Here is an 18,147-nt window from a genome sequence, read left to right as displayed (position 1 = left end):
CACATACACACATATATATATATATATATATATATATATATATATATATATATATATATATATATATATATATATATATATATATATATATATATATATATATATACATCAGAATCAGCTTTATTGGCCAGGTTTGAACATTGTCCAACAAGGAATTTGACTCCGGTAAACATGCACACATATATACATGCACACATACACACACATAGCCACACATATGCATACACACACACACACACACACACACACACACACACACACACACACACAGACACACTTAGCCACACATACATATACACGCTCACGCACGCACACACACACACACACACACACACACACACACACACACACACACACACACACACACACACACACACACACACACACACACACACACGCATGTATACACATACATATACACACACATACACGCAAACACACACAGACATATACATACACGCACATAGACATACACACTGGCTTGTTCACCTGCATGCTTGCTCTGTAGTTTTTGGGGTTAGTTAGCGGTAGCTTAGCTTAGACTGTGATCAGATCTCAAGATTTGGGTCGATCGCTGCTCTTGTTTTGGTCTTCGTTTGTGGTTTTTGTTGCAGATTTCCAGTGCTTGACGTGAGGCCTCCGTGTGTTCTTGCTTCCTGGATTGGCAGTGGATGTCACTGTTTGTATCACTTGGTTCAGATTCTTTAAGAGTCTGGTTCTGATGCTGCTCCCCAACAGATACTGCAGATGTGACTGAACTCTCCACAACAGACTTATTGAAGATATTCTACATCTTGCTGCAAAAAATGCTGAATAGCATTAGCTCACAATAATTCTGTTCAATTCTGTTTAATCAAAAACATGATTTCACAATAAACACACAGAGTGGAGTCAATAAATAGAAACTGAACAAAGAAGCAAAGTGTCTCATGTTTTATTTTTGAGTTAAAATATAGTGTGATTTGTGTACATCGTCATCGTCAACACATCCTGACATTTGACAATGATATAGCCGGTGAAAAGCAGTTGTAAACACTGAACACATTCATTCACTCAGCATGGTGGTGGTGCCGTAATCCTGCTCTGTAGCGAATGTTACAGCAGTTTACCGTCAACATAACAGAGAAACATCTCGTTCAGTGACGCCACCTTGTTCCTCACCCAGTTCACATTCACACGTTAGCACTAATTCTGGTACAAATTCTTGATTGTTCCACATAAACCCAAGCACAGAATCTGAAAAATAGAAGCTGGACTTCTGATTGTACAGGGTGGACTTGTCTGGAGTGAGTGGTTGACTCCTTCTTGACTTTGGCCTAGTAAACTATGAAAATTATTCTACTCTTGGGTACAAAGAGTAATTCTGTATCCTCTGGATTGCACTTGATGATTTCCAGGAGGCGGTACTAAGAGATTCAGAAGCAAATGCCTCCACACAACCAGTCTGGTTGCCGGACTGGTGCCAGTTTATGTGGGCTCCCTCCTAAAGTCTGGATGACCATTTTACAGATTATGTCACTTGATAATGACACTAATCTTACCCTGCGTTCACACTGAAAGCGTCACGGGCGTCATAGGCAGCCGGCACCATTCATTTTCTATGAAAACGCGCGTCGAGAAGCAGCAGAAGCAGCGGAGGCGTCGGGAACAGCCGGAGCAGCCGGAGCAGCGCGTCAATTTGAAGTTGAAAAATCTGAACTTTATGCAAATGAGCAGCGTTGACGCCGAGGCAGCGTCCAATCACAGACCAGGATTCCCGAAGCGAGAAGCCTCAATGCAGATTGTACTTTCATGTTCACACAAACGTTCACTCATTCATATGCGTACAGGAGCAGAGCTGTGCACTAACAAACTTATTTTATCAGGAATTAATATATTTCATCCTGACATTTTTGCTGATTTGACTGACGTTTTTACCTCATGTGAAACACTAACTGATGGTTGAGGAGCTGAATGGTCCCAACGATTTTATTTTCTACATTGATCCAACGCAAAATAATTAAAAACCGTGCTTATTAATCACAAAACACAGTTTAAACATCATGACTAAATCCGCAGCCAGACTGCAGCTTCAAGCCTGAATTATGGTTCCACGTTAAATCGATGGCGTAGTGTACGTGTGCGTCGCCGCGTACACTACGCCGTAGGCTCTGCGTTGGTGTGACGCAACCGGGAGCAAGGGCTCGTTGGCGGTTGATGTTGATCCGCAGACCAAACTTGTTAAGGAGCATCAAACTCACTCTTATCTACTCGGAAATAACGCTAAAATATAAAGAAGGTGGCCCAAAGTGTGATCTATGGTGAAATAGGAAACTGAAGATGTGCAGCTATATGTGGCTGTTCCCACTGTTCCCTCCAGTTCTGCAGCACAGCTTTAGCCCCGCCCACTGCAGCTTTAGCCCCGCCCACTGCAGCTTTAGCCCCGCCCACTGCCGCCGTCAACGGTGCAGCAGCTTTCAGTGTGAACGCTCCAAACAGCGAGATGCTGGCGTAAGGAGATTTTTGACGCTTTCAGTGTGAACGCAGGGTAAATGGTGGTATTTTGCCTCACCCTTGCCTTGGTCTGCCATGCTAACTCCCCCCCACCCAAGTAATACCTGCTACTGTTGAATTATCTTGGAACAGTTCAGATGTTTCGTGAACTTCTCTTTTTTAGTTGCTTCTGTTCTACAGTACCTCCAACAGCCACTAGGTGTCTCTGAGGAGCTACATGAACATAGTGATTACAAACGTCCAGCAGGTGGAGCCATTTCACACGGGTTTCTAACAAATCCACGTCATAAAGACTGCGTGTCTCCGTCCAGTCCATGCTTCTACCTCAGCTTCTGTTTTTCAGAGTCTCAGCCTGAACGCTGCCGTTTCCTGAGGTGAATCAGGATCTGGTCCAGCTCTCGTTAGCTCTGATTCGGATACGGTTGGTATTTGTGCATACGCAGCCTCACGCACACACACGCAGACATGAGCACAATGGCACCATCGGCATAGCAACAAAGCACAGTAAGAAGACCTGGCAGACGATCTAGTGATGCCTGAAACTGCAGCGCTGCATCATGTTATGAAGAGTTCATCTCGTTGATAAGACTCCTGGTTGTACAGAGGAGGTTCGGCTCAGGTCAGACTCGGCCTCAGTCTTTCTCCTCCTCTTCCTCCTGTGTCGCTTCTTCTTCTTCTCTCACTCTTTTCAGTCACTTCCTGTCAGTCAGAGCAGCGCCAGCTTCCCGGCGCATCAATCAGCTCAACAGCCCTCAAAAATGGCTTCCAAATAATGTTCAGCTTGTGTTGTGATCAGGCCATCAAGACACCTGGAGAGAGAGCAGAGAGATGAGCCACACAGCCTTCAGAACACAACAATGCTGTCAAATCCACATGTAGAGGATGCAGATGGAGATACGTAAGAGCTCAGCAGGTTTAAACACGACATGCGCTTGATGTCATATGAGTTCCTGGGTAACCCCTAGACCGGGGGTCGGCAACCCACGGCTCTAGAGCCGCATGTGGCTCTTTAGCGCCGCCCTCGTGGCTCCTGGAGCTTTTTCAAAAATGTTTGACATTTTTTTTCCTTTTTTTCTTCTTTTTTTCTTTTTTTTCTTTTTTCTTCTTTTTTCCTTTTTGTCTCTTTTTTTCTTCCTTTTTCCTTTCCTTGTTAATCTCGACATTTCAACTTTTTTCACGAAATTTTGACTATTTCCTCGACATTTCGACTTTGTTCTCAACATTTTGACTTTTTTCTTGACATTTCGACTTTTTTCTCGACATCATTTCGCCTTTTTTCTCGAAATTTTGACTTTTTTCTCAAAATTTCGACTTTTTTCTCGACATTTCGACTTTTTTCTCAAGATTGTACTTCAACATTAATCTTGACATTTTGACTTTTTTCTCGACATTTCGACTTTTTTTCAATATTTCGACTTTTTCCTCGACATTTCAACTTTTTTCTCAACATTTGAACTTTTTTCTTGACATTTCACCTTTCGCCATTTGCCTTCATTCTAAGGCTTATACAAGACTTTTCATTTTTTGCGGCTCCAGACATATTCGTTTTTTGTGTTTTTGGTCCAATATGGCTCTTTAACATTTTGGGTTGCCGACCCCTGCCCTGCACTAACCCAACACTCTGAACAACTTGCATGCTGCAGTTTTCCCAAAAATCATAAACTGGGAGTTAGATAACCCAGTCTTCATTTTGTGGTTTTTTAAAACTCTTTTCATTGAGTGTTTTCACCTTTTTTTTCCTAATAGATAGATTTTTTGGCATGTTATTTGCATTCTGATCCACAGTGGCCATACCAAGTTGTGACTGTCTCAAACAATCTGTCTTGTGGATGTTTTAACTAATACCAGTCTAACCCATGACTTCATACTTTTTCTCCATCCCTACACACTTTGGACTGAAACGCAGTTAGGCCTACGTGGCTCTTTTGACTTGAACACGAGTTCAACGGCTAAGAACACAAGTTACTGAAACTGTGGCGGCTCCTGGTCTACTGTGTACTGAGTGGCAGCGTAAACTTTCAGCTTCCAAATCGTTCATTTTTATATTTTTTGTTATTGTCGTTAACGCTTCACAATAGGCTATGTGCCACTACCCAGAATCCTTCACTCTGCCCACTGGTCCTCACCTCCACTTTGTGCTTGTCCTGAAACACAAACAGAAACAGCAGAGAGTGGGGTTAGTATTCATCTCCGTGACGCTGACTGTGATGAACCTCCTAGTGTCGGGGTGGGGCCCTCACCTCCTCCTGCGAGGTGCTCAGGTGCATCTGCCGCCGCTCCTTGTCGGCGTCGGCGCGGTGCTCCTGACGCTCTTTGGTCAAAGCTTTCTGAGCAACTTCCCGCTCGTGCTCCCTCCGCTCAGCCAGGTGTTTCAGCAGCTCCGCCTCCTGGAACTGAGAGAGCAGGAAGTTACTCCCTGGAAGAAGTTACTACCTGGAAGGCCGGGATGCATCCGTCCTGCTCATGTTTTAATGTCTACTCTTCATCCGGCCATGTACACACCTTCCTCCTTTCCTGAGCAGCGTCCAGTTTCTTCTGGATCTCCTCCAGCGAGGGTTTCTGGCGCGGCGGGGTGGTGGCCCTGAGCTCGGGGCCCCCGTCGAAGGTGGGGGGCTTCAGGATCACCTCGAAGGCCTGGCCGCTGGCCCGCTTACTCAGCTCTATCACCTCCATGTCCCTGATGTCGCACAGGTTCAGGTCCACCACCCCTGCTGCTGCAGCACAACAACACAGCACGGACTGAGATCACGCTCTAACAGCTCCTTCACCGCTACAACACTAACATGCATGTATATCCCATCAACTAAAGGTTTTAGTAGGGGCTGCAGGCCTGAAACAGCACAAAAATACTTGAAATTTAGGAGTGTTTTTATTTGAAAATTAATGAGTTTATAATATTTATGCCTTAAAAAAAATATTAAGCCACAGTGCCTTGTGAAAGTATTTGGCCCCATTGAACTTTGTGACCTTTTGCCACATTTCAGGCTTCAAACATAAAGATATAAAACTGAATTTTTTTGTGAAGAATCAACAAGTGGGACACAATCATGAAGTGGAACGAAATGTATTGAATATTTCAAACTTTTTTAACAAATAAAAAACTGAAAAAGTGGGTGTGCAAAATCTTTTCTGCTATACAAATAAAATTGAATTGAATTGAATTGAATTTCAGGTATTCAGATAAACCCAATCTCGATGTTACATCTTTTCTCTTCAATTGTATTGTGTAAAAACATTTCCAGTAAGTACAGGTGAGCTGCTGACCTTCTGTCTTGTGAGCCGCTGGTTCTCGGGGTACAGGGAGGATGCAGGAGCAGAAGAGAGACACCAGGGGGAGCTCTCGCATCTTCTCTCTGTATGCTGGAGGAGTGCAGAGCAGAAACTGTTCAGACTGCAGAGCAGTGACACCAGTACTGGAGTTGAGGGGGGATGAGATCCCCCCTGAAATAAAAACGGTCCAAATCATCCCCCCTGAAATAAAAACGGTCCAAATCATCCCCCCCTGAAATAAAAACGGTCCAAATCATCCCCCCTGTAAAACTGCCATCCCTCCTTTCCATCCCTTATGTCATTTCATCAATGAATGTGGTTTTACTGCTATTTCAACATTTAGAGTCATCACCAGAAAAATAACACCAGAAAAATAACTTATTTGACAATTTTCACCTGTTTCAAGTAAATTTTCACTTGAAATAAGTAGAAAAATCTGCCAGTGGGACAAGATTTATCTTCTCATTACAAGCAAAAAAATCTTGTTCCACTGGCAGATTTTTCTACTTATTTTAAGTGAAAATCTACTTGAAACAGGTGAAAATTGTTGTTTTTTCCAGTGATGAGTCTTGTTTTAAGTGTAATGAGATTTTTTTAACTAAAATGAGACATTTTAACTAGAAATAAGACAAATATTCTTGTTAAGATTGTGAGTTTTTGCAGTGATCCATGTTACTTATCCTGTGAAGGACAGAGTCATATTGATAAGTTCAGAAAAGTGTTTTTTATTGTTGTGTTTTGATGTATTTGATGTAAGCCCAGTGGATATTTAAAGCTTACAGAAGGCTGCATTTAACTGCTGCTATGTCATTCCTGCAGTATTTCTGCAGGTGTTTTGGTCACTGCTATTATTTGTAATATATTATATTATTTGGAATCAGCACAAATTATCTGTCCCCATATAATAAAATCCACCACCCCCCCTGATTTCTTTTTACAACTGGAGTACTGAGTGAAATGGAAGAGGTTCCCTCCTCAGGCGAGGCTACAGTCTTACCTGAAAGAGTCATGGTGATGCTGTTGGTGCGTCTCTGAGGTAGCGTCTGTTCCTGAGGACAGAACCAGGAAAACCGGTCAGAAATATCCCTGCAGAACCAACACTAACACGACAGTAGAGAGCAGCAGCAAGACGCCGGCCTGGTAGACGGAGGAGTGTCTGAGGAGTGGTTTCTAACTGACTCCAGTGTTTTATATCTCTGGCTGGAGTGTCCATCAACTATACACCAGGTTACATCCCTGAATACTTCACTCCCTGCCATTGAGCACTTTCTGGACTATGAAACAGCTTCTGGTCTGGAATTAGTGTGAAATGACTGTGGACTGTGTGCTACAAGGCTGGGACTCATTCTAGAACCAATGTGATTCCCATCATAGTCTGACTAAATGTATTTACCCATCATAGCCTTATTGTAAACCATTTTTCCATTCAAAATGCCACATGACCCTACCAATTTATTTATTTTAATACATAAAACACAAATAAAAACTAGATCCGTATAGCATAATTACCTACAGGAATTACAGGACTGTCTGGGAAAATTAGAATATTGTGATAAAGCAACGATCTGTAATGCAATTAAAAAAACAAAAATGTCATACATTCTGGATTCATTACAAATCAACTGAAATATTGCAAGCCTTATTATTTTAATATTGCTGATTATGGCTTACAGTTTAAGATTAAGATTCCCAGAATATTATAATTTTTTCAGATAGGATATTTGAGTTTTCTTAAACTGTAAGCCATGATCAGCAATATTAAAATAATAAAAGGCTTGCAATATTTCAGTTGATTTGTAATGAATCCAGAATGTATGACATTTTTGTTTTTGTAATTGCATTACAGAAAATCACAATATTCTAATTTTCTGAGACAGTCCTGTAAAGTTAAATTTTAACATACTTAACTATATAGGCTACTTAATAAATAATAAAACTTCAGGGGCCTATTAGATTACAGACGGGGCCTCGCCCCCATTGCCCCCCCCCTGATAGATCCACCCCTGGACAGCATGACAGCATGACAGCACATGAGGATTGTAGTTAAAAATTCATGTCTGGATACACAAGGACAGATTTCTTAATCTTGTAAATGTACAAAGAAAGAGAAAACCCCTCATTTCGGAGCTGATAACATAAAAAAATGCAAGAAAAAAGATGCAGAAAACACTGGACAGGAAAGGAGGGGGTGGAGGGGGGTGGACGTGCACAAACAGACGAGCAGAATTAAAAGAGGAAGATGGTCACAGATGTTGGTGATTCGGAGGGTTTCATTGTGTGTTTTATTTTTTCATTTAAGTAGCACACAAACAAACACACACATACTTTATAAACTTGCAGATATTTGACGATATTAAACCAAATTTTGAATTCACAAATGAACATAAAAAAGTGAGTGTCAGAAAGACTGAGTGTCAGAAAGACTGAGTGTCAGAAAGACTGAGTGAATAAAGACTGAGTGTCAGAAAGACTGAGTGGCAGAAAGACTGAGTGTCAGAAAGACTGAGTGTCAGAAAGACTGAGTGAATAAAGACTGAGTGTCAGAAAGACTGAGTGAATAAAGACTGAGTGTCAGAAAGACTGAGTGGCAGAAAGACTGAGTGTCAGAAAGACTGAGTGGCAGAAAGACTGAGTGTCAGAAAGACTGAGTGGCAGAAAGACTGAGTGTCAGAAAGACTGAGTGTCAGAAAGACTGAGTGTCAGAAAGACTGAGTGGCAGAAAGACTGAGTGTCAGCGTAAACTTTCAGTTTGAGCCACTAGAAAACATCTAAAATGGGGAGGAGCTGTTGTGCGATCGACTGTACTCATAGATTTAGCAAGAAATCGGAGTTATCGTTTTACAGACTGCTTCCAGTAATGGGAAGTTTAATTCCTCTTTAATAGACGGTTTATTCTCAATACCAAGTACAATTCTCAGCAGATCAGAGGTTTGAACCCGCGCCTCGGCCACACTACCACTCACACTGAAGAGTCAGAGTTTGCTCACGAAGCAGCTTTTTCAGCTCATGTGAGTCATTTGCAGCACATTATGTGTTGAGACTGGAGCAGGTTCCAGTAATGAGTCAGAGCTGCCAGGCATGTGGGGGAGCACATCCTGAATCATCCTCACTAACACAGCTTTCCCTCACTCTCCCGTCCACAAACCACAGATCCCAGCTCCGTGGGTGCAGATGGGTGGTATGGACTAAAAGATTTATCACGATCATTTCTGGCATTTATCCCGATAACGATAAAAATGACGATAAAGAAAATACCAATTTAACTCCACCTTTTTAACTATAAATCTATCACCACATTCAGTCTTTGGAGCCCCCAAAACACTGCTCTAAACTACTAAACTACACCAATTAAATTGAATTAATAAAAACCAAATAAATTAGTACACCTGTACTGCAAAACTGTAATGACTCGAATGAAACGAGTTTGAAATGTAAGAACAGATTCAACATTTATTCAAACTGTATGGCTTAAACAGTGGGATAACAGTGCAAACAGTAAAAGTACCATTGACCTTCAAGTTTTCTTAGCTTATAAAATCACAAAGTAGAAAAAAATACAACCTGATAAATAAAGAAACAGGACAAATACATAAAAGTTCACTGAAAATAAAACCCTATCAGTGACGACCTCTTCTAATATAAATAAAATGTGCAAATTAACCTGTGGTTGGAACCTGCCACAAATTAGACATTATTGCAATTATTGCTATTACAAAAATTAATAACCTAATAAATGTTGACTATTACTTCAAATAATTGTTTATATCTGAGAGGAAAAAATAAGAATTCGGGAGTTGACAAATTAAATTTGTAGAACTCGGGAATTTATACTTTTAATTTTATACATTTTATGATGCTCCTATTTCATAAAAAAAAAAGAAAGTATTTTGGCCTGAGACCCTCTAAGAGCTCTGGTTCATCAGGTACAATAAAAGGTTTTATCTTTAACTGTGACTAGAAACGTACAAGAACTGAACGTGTGACTTTATAATGTTCTCAGAACATTACAAGAAACAAGTCAGAAATTCAGCTTGATCATTTTGTAAAATAAAACTGAAATTTTCACTTCATGAACAAAAATTTCAGAAATGATCTCAAACCTGCGAGATATAACTCAAGACAGCAAACTCCAAATGATTCATAAAGATCAAATCCTGGAGTCCCAACACAGATCTGGGAATCTGAGCTTTTATTTCAGAAGAACTTGAGTGGCCACGGTTACATGATGTTTTTTAATTCGGAATTAATTATTCTGAATTAAATAATTCATAATTAAACTATTTTCCTTCGAGTTTACATGGAAATAGTAATTCTGAATTGAGGTTTACATGGAAAACACGTTTGATGGTCTTTCTCCAATTCCTCTCCAGGTCTGGGGGTTGGGAAGGTTCTGATTGGATAGGGGGGGGACCGGAAGTTAAACTACCGGAAGAAAAACTAACTTAGCCACTTAGCCGCTACAACTTTGAAAAGCTCACAATGTACACAATGTACAATGTACACACTATTCGGATTTAAAATCTGAATAAACCAGCCACTTATTTCGGAATTAAGTTTAATTCGGAATGGCTATTTTCATTCGGAATTAGGTGTTTACAGGGTAATTTTTATTCATTTTAAATCGGATTTAATTCTAATTCTGAATTAAAGGGGAATTAAACTTCCCATGCAAACACACTCAATGTTCTTATTGGTGGAGGCTGAGCTGCCATGGGCGCCCCCCGGTGGCCCGGAGGACCTGCAGCATCTGCAGCAGCGGCTTCTCCAGGAACCACAACTTTGGAAATGTTTTCCAGAAAAGTCATTTATTTTTTAGAATAATCCAAACTAGAGTGTCATTCTGCACAAACACCAACCTCTGTCTGTTAAAGCTACCGACCTCTAATCGCTTCATACAAATATCAAAGACTACGTTTACATGCAGTCAAAATTCGGGTTATTGCTAATATTCCGGTTACTGAAACATTCAGAATATTCCGTTTACATGGTAATTAATCATTCAGGATATCTGGATCAAACCAGCGACGCGTGGAGAACGTGATGACGCAATTACCGTCATTTCCGCTTCTTCTTCCTGTATCCAAATTCAAAACAAATGCTGCTTCGCGCAACTTTTCTCTCACCTTCTTGTAAATCTTCTATCCCGGTACTTTCTACCGTCTACAAATGCAGAAATGTTCATATCCTTCATTACATTTATTAAGTGATTAGTCTCCTCCTGGTCTCTCCGTGTTTATAAGAACTTCCTGGACTCAAAAGACCAGGATTCCTTGTGAACAGAGCATGTGCAGAAAACAAATTCCTGTTCCGTTTGATGGGGATATTCCGTTTGGCGTTTACATGACCCAATATTCAGGTTTTAAAAGGAGTAACCCAGGGCTCATATTGGGGTTTTTAAAAACCTGAATATGAGAAAATTCATGGCCGTGCAAATTCGGGTTATTGCCAATATTCGGGTTTTAAAAGGGTTATTGATGCTGGAAACGCAGTCTATGTTCTCTATCCGCCTCTTCATTCTGAACAAACACAAAAAGACTCAAACTGTAGCAACGGAAAAAAAGCAGCAGAGCCGCACAGAATAAGGCGGTTTTTCCTGCAGAAGACAACTTAAAAAGCAGGAATGTGCTCAAACAGAGAGAGGAAACGCAGAGATGGGACCTGGTGTGGGAGCGATGATGTCATCGCTATCAGTGAGCACAACAGTCTACAGAGATGCAACAAGATGAGAACAAAGAAGAAGAAGAGGTGCAGCAGAGACAGGAGATGAGGAGAACATGCAGGTTGAGATAGGATTGATTGGAGAAGTGAGTGGATGAGTGGAAGGAGGCAGAAACACTCACCCTGTAGCTGCAACCGCTCTCTCCTCTGCTCTCTGAAGATCTGCAGCTCCGCAGCTTCAGCACCACACAGCAGCCGCTGCATGACATCACCCCGCTGGGCTCTGATTGGCCGGCTGGGACTCTGGGCTCTGATTGGTCCACAGAGGTGTGTGTGTGTGTGTGTGTGTGTGTGTGTGTGTGTGTGTGTGTGTGTGTGTGTGTGTGTGTGTGTGTGTGTGAGGGGGGGTTTACTTCAGAGGAACCCTCTGCACGGTTTACTGAAGCATCTTCATCAGGGGGATTTTACTCTAAAACTGCTCCTCAGCAGCAGAGAAACAGCCAGTACTGGAGTTGAAAAAAATAAATCAGGGGGGATGGTGGATTTTATCATATGGGACAGATAATTTGTGCTGATTACAAATAATATAATATATTACAAATAATAGCAGTGACCAAAACACCTGCAGAAATACTGCAGGAATGACATAGCAGCAGTTAAATGCAGCCTTCTGTAAGCTTTAAATATCCACTGGGCTTACATCAAATACATCAAAACACAACAATAAAAAACACTTTTCTGAAATTATCAATATGACTCTGTCCTTCACAGGATAAGTAAAATCACTGCATTGGGATCACTGCAAAAACTCAAAATCTTAACAAGAATATTTGTCTTATTTCTAGTGAAAATGTCTCATTTTAGTAAAAAAAATCTCACTACACTTAAAACAAGACTCATCACTGGAAAAAACAACAATTTACACCTGTTCCAAGTAGATTTTCACTTTAGTCTAGTAGGAAGGAGGGGTTCCCGAGCACCCGATGGACTCTTTTCTGAAACGTGTTTTTTTGGGATCCTTTAGGTGTTTGCTTACAATTTTTGCTTGTTGCCCGAAAAAAAATTGGTCCGAAAGTTCTTTTTTGGAACCCATTTAGAATTTTTGCCTGTTAAAATGGCAAAAACGCAGATTTCCATAACTTCTGAACCATAAATCCTAGAAAGACAAACAAACACACTTTTTCTCATAATATTGACACCAGGAATCCAATGGAAAGGTTACTGGGATGGTAGAACCACTCTTTATTAGGGAAAAATGAGCTTCAAGTAGTATTTTAGGGCAAAATTACCCAAAAACGCTTGAAAATGTTTTTTTCAATCAAGTGCATCTCCCTTTTGGAAATACCTGTTGGTGTATTGTTTACACCAAAAAAAGGCCCAATTAGTCCCCTTTCCAACGAGGTACAACTTGTAAGAAATCTCCATTTGTGGAATGAGTAATGAAGCAAAATGCGGGGGATGCAACCCATTTAGAATGCTTCGAATGTTCAGTAAAAGGGGCGTGTCTTCCCACTGTTAAGTGTTTAGAATGTTGAGAATTTGAAATCTCAAACCAACTGTAGCATCAACTGTCAACTGTCAAACACAAGCAAACTTGAACAAGGAGTGTAAGTATTTTCTGAATGTTTTATCATTTCTAATATAAGGTTATATCTTATCATTTTTGCTAATATAACATTATACATGGTTGTTTTTCTTATATTAGAGCCAGAGGTAATACATTCTTCAAAATAGCTTCATTTCTATTTGGTTAGCTGGACAAGCTAACCAATTAGCATGTTAGCTAGCTTTTTTCATTGAGGTTAGCTTTTAACTCTTACTGTTTTGCTTGTATTTTGTAGGTTATAACTAACAGTAGGGTACGCTAAAAGAAATGTGACATACAGTAAGTTCGATTATCCAGGCCTTTTTTTTAATAATTTAGTCCAGTGGCACTAATTGTCACTCACTCACTCACTCATCTTCTCCCGCTTTTCCGTTACCGGGTCGCGGGGGCAGCAGCCTCAGCAGGGATGCCCAGACTTCCCTCACCCCAGACACTTCCTCCAGCTCTTCCGGGGGGAGTCCGAGGCGTTCCCAGGCCAGCCGAGAGACATAGTCTCTCCAGCGTGTCCTGGGTCTTCCCCGGGGTCTCCTCCCGGTGGGACATGCCTGGAACACCTCCCTAGGGAGGAGGGACATGCCTGGAACACCTCCCTAGGGAGGCGTCCAGGAGGCATCCGGTACAGATGCCCAAGCCACCTCAGCTGACTCCTCTCAATGTGAAGGAGCAGCGGCTCGACTCCGAGCTCCTCCCGGGTGACCAAACTCCTCACCCTATCTCTAAGGGAGCGTCCAGCCACCCTGCGGAGGAAACTCATCTCGGCCGCTTGTATCCGCGATCTTGTCCTTTCGGTCACTACCCAAAGTTCATGACCATAGGTGAGGGTAGGGGCGTAGATTGACCGGTAAATCGAGAGCTTCGCCTTTCGACTCAGCTCCCTCTTCACCACGACGGTCCAGTACATCGACCGCATTACTGCGGACGCTGCACCGATCCGTCTGTCAATCTCACGCTCCATCGTTCCCTCACTCGTGAACAAGATCCCGAGATACTTGAACTCCTCCACCTGAGGCAGGACTTCTCCACCCACCCGGAGAAGGCATGCCACCCTTTTCCGGTCGAGAACCATGGCCTCGGTCTTGGAGGTGCTGATTCTCATCCCTGCCGCGTCGCACTCGGCCGCAAACCGCCCCAGCACATGCTGGAGGTCCCGGTCTGATGAAGCCAACAGGACAACATCATCTGCAAAAAGCAGAGATGAAATCCTGAGGTTCCCAAACCGGATCCCCTCCGGCCCCTGGCTGCGCCTAGAAATCCTGTCCATAAAAATTATGAACAGGACCGGTGACAAAGGGCAGCCCTGCCGGAGTCCAACATGCACTGGGAACAAGTCTGACTTACTGCCGGCAATGCGAACCAGACTCCTGCTTCGATCATACAGAGACCGGACAGCCCTTAGTAGAGGGCCCCGGACTCCATACTCACTCAGCACCCCCCACAGAATGGCACGAGGGACACGGTCAAATGCCTTCTCCAGATCCACAAAACACATGTAGACTGGTTGGGCAAATTCACATGAACCCTCGAGCACCCTGCGGAGGGTATAGAGCTGGTCCAGTGTTCCACGACCGGGACGAAAACCGCATTGTTCCTCCTGAATCCGAGTTCAACTATCGGCCGTAATCTCCTCTCCAGTACCCTGGCGTAGACTTTCCCCGGGAGGCTGAGAAGTGTGATCCCCCTGTAGTTGGAACACACTCTCCGGTCCCCCTTTTTAAACAGAGGGACCACCACCCCGGTTTGCCACCCCAGCTGTACTGTCCCCTTCCTCCATGCAATGTCGCAGAGGCGTGTCAACCAAGACAGCCCTACAACATCCAGAGACTTGAGGTACTCAGGGCGAATCTCATCCACCCCCGGTGCCCTGCCACCGAGGAGCTTACGAACCACCTCGGTGACCTCGGCTTGGGTGATGGACGAGCACGCCTCCGAGCGCCAACCCTCTGCTTCCTCAGTGGAAGGCATGTCAGTCGGGTTAAGGAGATCCTCGAAGTATTCCTTCCACCGTCCGACAATGTCCCCAGTCGAGGTCAACAGCTCCCCACCAGCACCATAAATGGTGCCGGCAGAGTACTGCTTCCCCCTTCTGAGGCGCCGAACGGTCCTCCAGAATTTCCTCGAGGCCGACCAAAAGTCCTCCTCCATGGCCTCCCCGAACTCCTCCCAGACCCGAGTTTTTGCCTCCAAGACTGCCCGAGCCGCGGCCCGCCTGGCCTGCCGGTACCTATCTACTGCGTCAGGAGTCCCACCGGCCAACATAGCCCGGTAGGACTCCTTCTTCAGTCTGACGGCATCCTGTACTTCCGGTGTCCACCACCGGGTTCTAGGATTGCCGCCACGACAGGCACCGGAGACCTTGCGTCCACAGCTTCGAGCCGCCGCGTTGACAATGGAGGCAGAGAACATGGTCCACTCGGACTCGATGTCCCCCGCCTCCCCCGGGATCCGAGAGAAGCTCCTCCCGGAGGTGGGAGTTGAAGATGTCCCTGACAGAGGGCTCGGCCAGACGTTCCCAACAGACCCTCACAATCCGTTTGGGTCTGCCCGGTCTGTCCAACCTCTCCCTCCGCCAGCGCATCCAACTCACCACCAGGTGGTGATCAGTTGACAGCTCAGCCCCTCTCTTCACCCGAGTGTCCAAGACATGCGGCCGAAGGTCAGATGAAACGACAACAAAGTCGATCATTGACCTCCGGCCTAGGGTGTCCTGGTGCCACGTGCACTGATGGACACCCTTATGCCTGAACATGGTGTTCGTGATGGACAAACTGTGACTCGCACAGAAGTCCAACAACAAAAAACCGCTCGGGTTCAGATCGGGGAGGCCGTTCCTCCCAATCACGCCTCTCCAGGTATCACTGTCATTACCCACGTGAGCGTTGAAGTCCCCCAGTAGAACAATGGAGTCCCCAGTTGGAGCACTATCAAGTACTCCTCCCAGGGACTCCAAGAAGGCCGGGTTTACCCCACTGCTGTTCGGCCCGTAGGCACAAACAACAGTGAGAGACCTTTTCCCGACCCGAAGGCGCAGGGAAGCGACCCTCTCGTTCACCGGGGTGAACTCCAACACCTGGCGACTGAGCTGAGGGGCTATAACCAAGCCCACACCAGCCCGCCGCCTCTCACCCTGGGCAACTCCAGAGTAGTGGAGGGTCCAGCCCCCTTCAAGGAGCTGGGTTCCAGAGCCCAAGCTATGTGTGGAGGTGAGCCTGACTATCTCTAGCCGGTATCTCTCAACCTCACGCACAAGCTCCGGCTCCTTCCCCCCCAGCGAGGTGACATTCCATGTCCCCACTGTGAGGGTTTTGGTCCAAGGATTGGGTCGTCGAGGCACCCCGCCACGACTGCTACCCAACCCACAATGCACCGGCCTGCCATGATCCTTTCTGCGGGTGGTGGGCCTACTGGAAGGCGGACCCACGTCGCCGTTTCGGGCTGAGCCCGGCCGGGTCCCACGGGCAAAGACCTGGCCACCAGGCGCTCGCCTACGAGCCCCAACCCCAGGCCTGGCTCCAGGGCGGGGCCCCGGTAATGCCGATCCGGGCAACGTAGCGGTCCTTTGATGTCTCCTCTTCATGATAGGCTTTGTGAACCGCTCTTAGTCTGGCCCGTCACCCAGGACCTGTTTGCCATGGGAGTCCCTACCAGGGGCGAAAGTGCCCCCGACAACATAGCTCCTAGGATCACTCGAGCACACAAACCCCTCCACCACAGTAAGGTGGCGGTTCAAGGAGGTTTTAACTAACAGTAGGGTACGCTAAAAGAAATGTGACATACAGTAAGTTCGATTATCCAGGCCTTTTTTTTAATAATTTAGTCCAGTGGCACTAATTGTATTCTTTTATATTCTTTTTTTCTGTGCCCAGTGATGGATTAATAAAACATGAGAAGTGCAAAGAGACTGCATGATCAGACTTCTGATGTGTCTGAACCCCCACTAAAAATCCAATCATATACCTGTGTATTGCACACCCCAAGTCCATCGCCTGGGAACTTAATTTGCTTCAGTGCCTCCAAAAATGACCCCAAAGAAAAGTTGCATCACCTTCTTCAAATACGAGACAAGAGACAAGCTGAGCCAATCGACTCACCTTTTCGGATGAAGGCAATTTGTGATCTATTGCCAGAAACCAATAACATAATAAAAGACCAATAACCTTGCACTCTTCCATAAGTGCAATGGGGACATGGCCGACTTGTTTTTTGCTTTTGATGGTCAGAACTACTCCAGGTAATAAGTGTTATCATATTGTATATTATTCTGATGATGATTAGTGTTGTCAAATTATTAAAATATTTTAAATATCCAATATATCACAATGTAACACAGTGCTTATCATGACACACAAATCAGAAATCACTAACATTCTGGCATGAGAAAACACTAACATCAGCTTATAAAATCTCAAAACCAAACTTCTGGTAACCAACTGAAGTAAATAGTCTGCTTTAAAAATGCTATCATAATCAAAACTCAACAGTATTATCCCTGCTTCATTAGGTACCTGGTGTGGTTTGAGGTCTTCCTCACCAACCTCAACCTGACTCATCCTGGTGCAACAGACCTCATCAAGAAAGGGGCTATTGCTGTGGCTCGCTCAGGGGTGGGAGAAGGATAGCCACGGCATTTTAGAGCCAATATGGTGCTATGGACCAGTTTTACCTGAGTCACTAGTGGATCTGTTGGTGGGTGGCATCATTTTAAATGATGGTGAAGTGGAGGAGATGGACATGGACAGTGATGTAGAAGAGTGAGAATGATTTTGTACTAAAATACTTATTAAATTTGTGTTTTTTTCTGTAATAAATACTGGTCCTATCATCTCAGTGACCGTTCCATTGGATCCCTAATGTAAAATAAAGTGAAAATAAGTGTTTGTTTGTCTTAGTAAGATGTCAGGTTTAGGAGTTTAGGTTTAGGAATGTTGGTTGTGTTTAAATTCTAAGAATTCTAAATGGGTTGCATCCCCCGCATTTTGCTTCATTACTCATTCCACAAATGCAGATTTCTCACAAGTTGTACCTCGTTGGGAAGGGGACTAATTGGGCCTTTTTTTGGTGTAAACAATACACCAACAGGTATTTCCAAAAGGGAGATGCACTTGATTGAAAAAAACATTTTC

At 44.0% G+C, this 18,147-nt stretch overlaps 1 protein-coding gene across 3 annotated transcripts; it reads right to left on the bottom strand.

The window, feature by feature from the left end:
* Positions 1-929: 929 nt before the first annotated feature.
* stmn4l (stathmin-like 4, like) lies at positions 930-11,627 on the bottom strand. 3 transcript variants are annotated; one of them, XM_061708131.1, is made up of 7 exons: positions 11,604-11,627; positions 6,761-6,812; positions 5,758-5,853; positions 4,996-5,207; positions 4,734-4,886; positions 4,620-4,637; positions 930-3,302 (listed from the first exon to the last, which is right to left on the bottom strand). In XM_061708131.1, exons 2-7 carry the CDS (start codon positions 6,771-6,773, stop codon positions 3,294-3,296), a joined length of 501 nt encoding a protein of 166 aa, XP_061564115.1. In that variant the 5' UTR covers positions 6,774-6,812; positions 11,604-11,627; the 3' UTR covers positions 930-3,293. The 3 variants fall into 3 exon arrangements, with proteins under 3 accessions (XP_061564115.1, XP_061564107.1, XP_061564121.1); XM_061708123.1 differs by having other exon boundaries at positions 6,761-6,806; positions 11,604-11,623; XM_061708137.1 differs by having other exon boundaries at positions 4,996-5,204; positions 6,761-6,806; positions 11,604-11,623.
* Positions 11,628-18,147: the final 6,520 nt, after the last annotated feature.

The sequence above is a fragment of the Cololabis saira genome, chromosome 2 (assembly GCF_033807715.1).
Source record: "Cololabis saira isolate AMF1-May2022 chromosome 2, fColSai1.1, whole genome shotgun sequence".
NCBI classification, from domain to species: domain Eukaryota; kingdom Metazoa; phylum Chordata; class Actinopteri; order Beloniformes; family Belonidae; genus Cololabis; species Cololabis saira.
The sequence above is the reverse complement of the archived record's forward strand: the minus strand, read 5'-3'. Positions and strand labels throughout refer to the sequence as shown.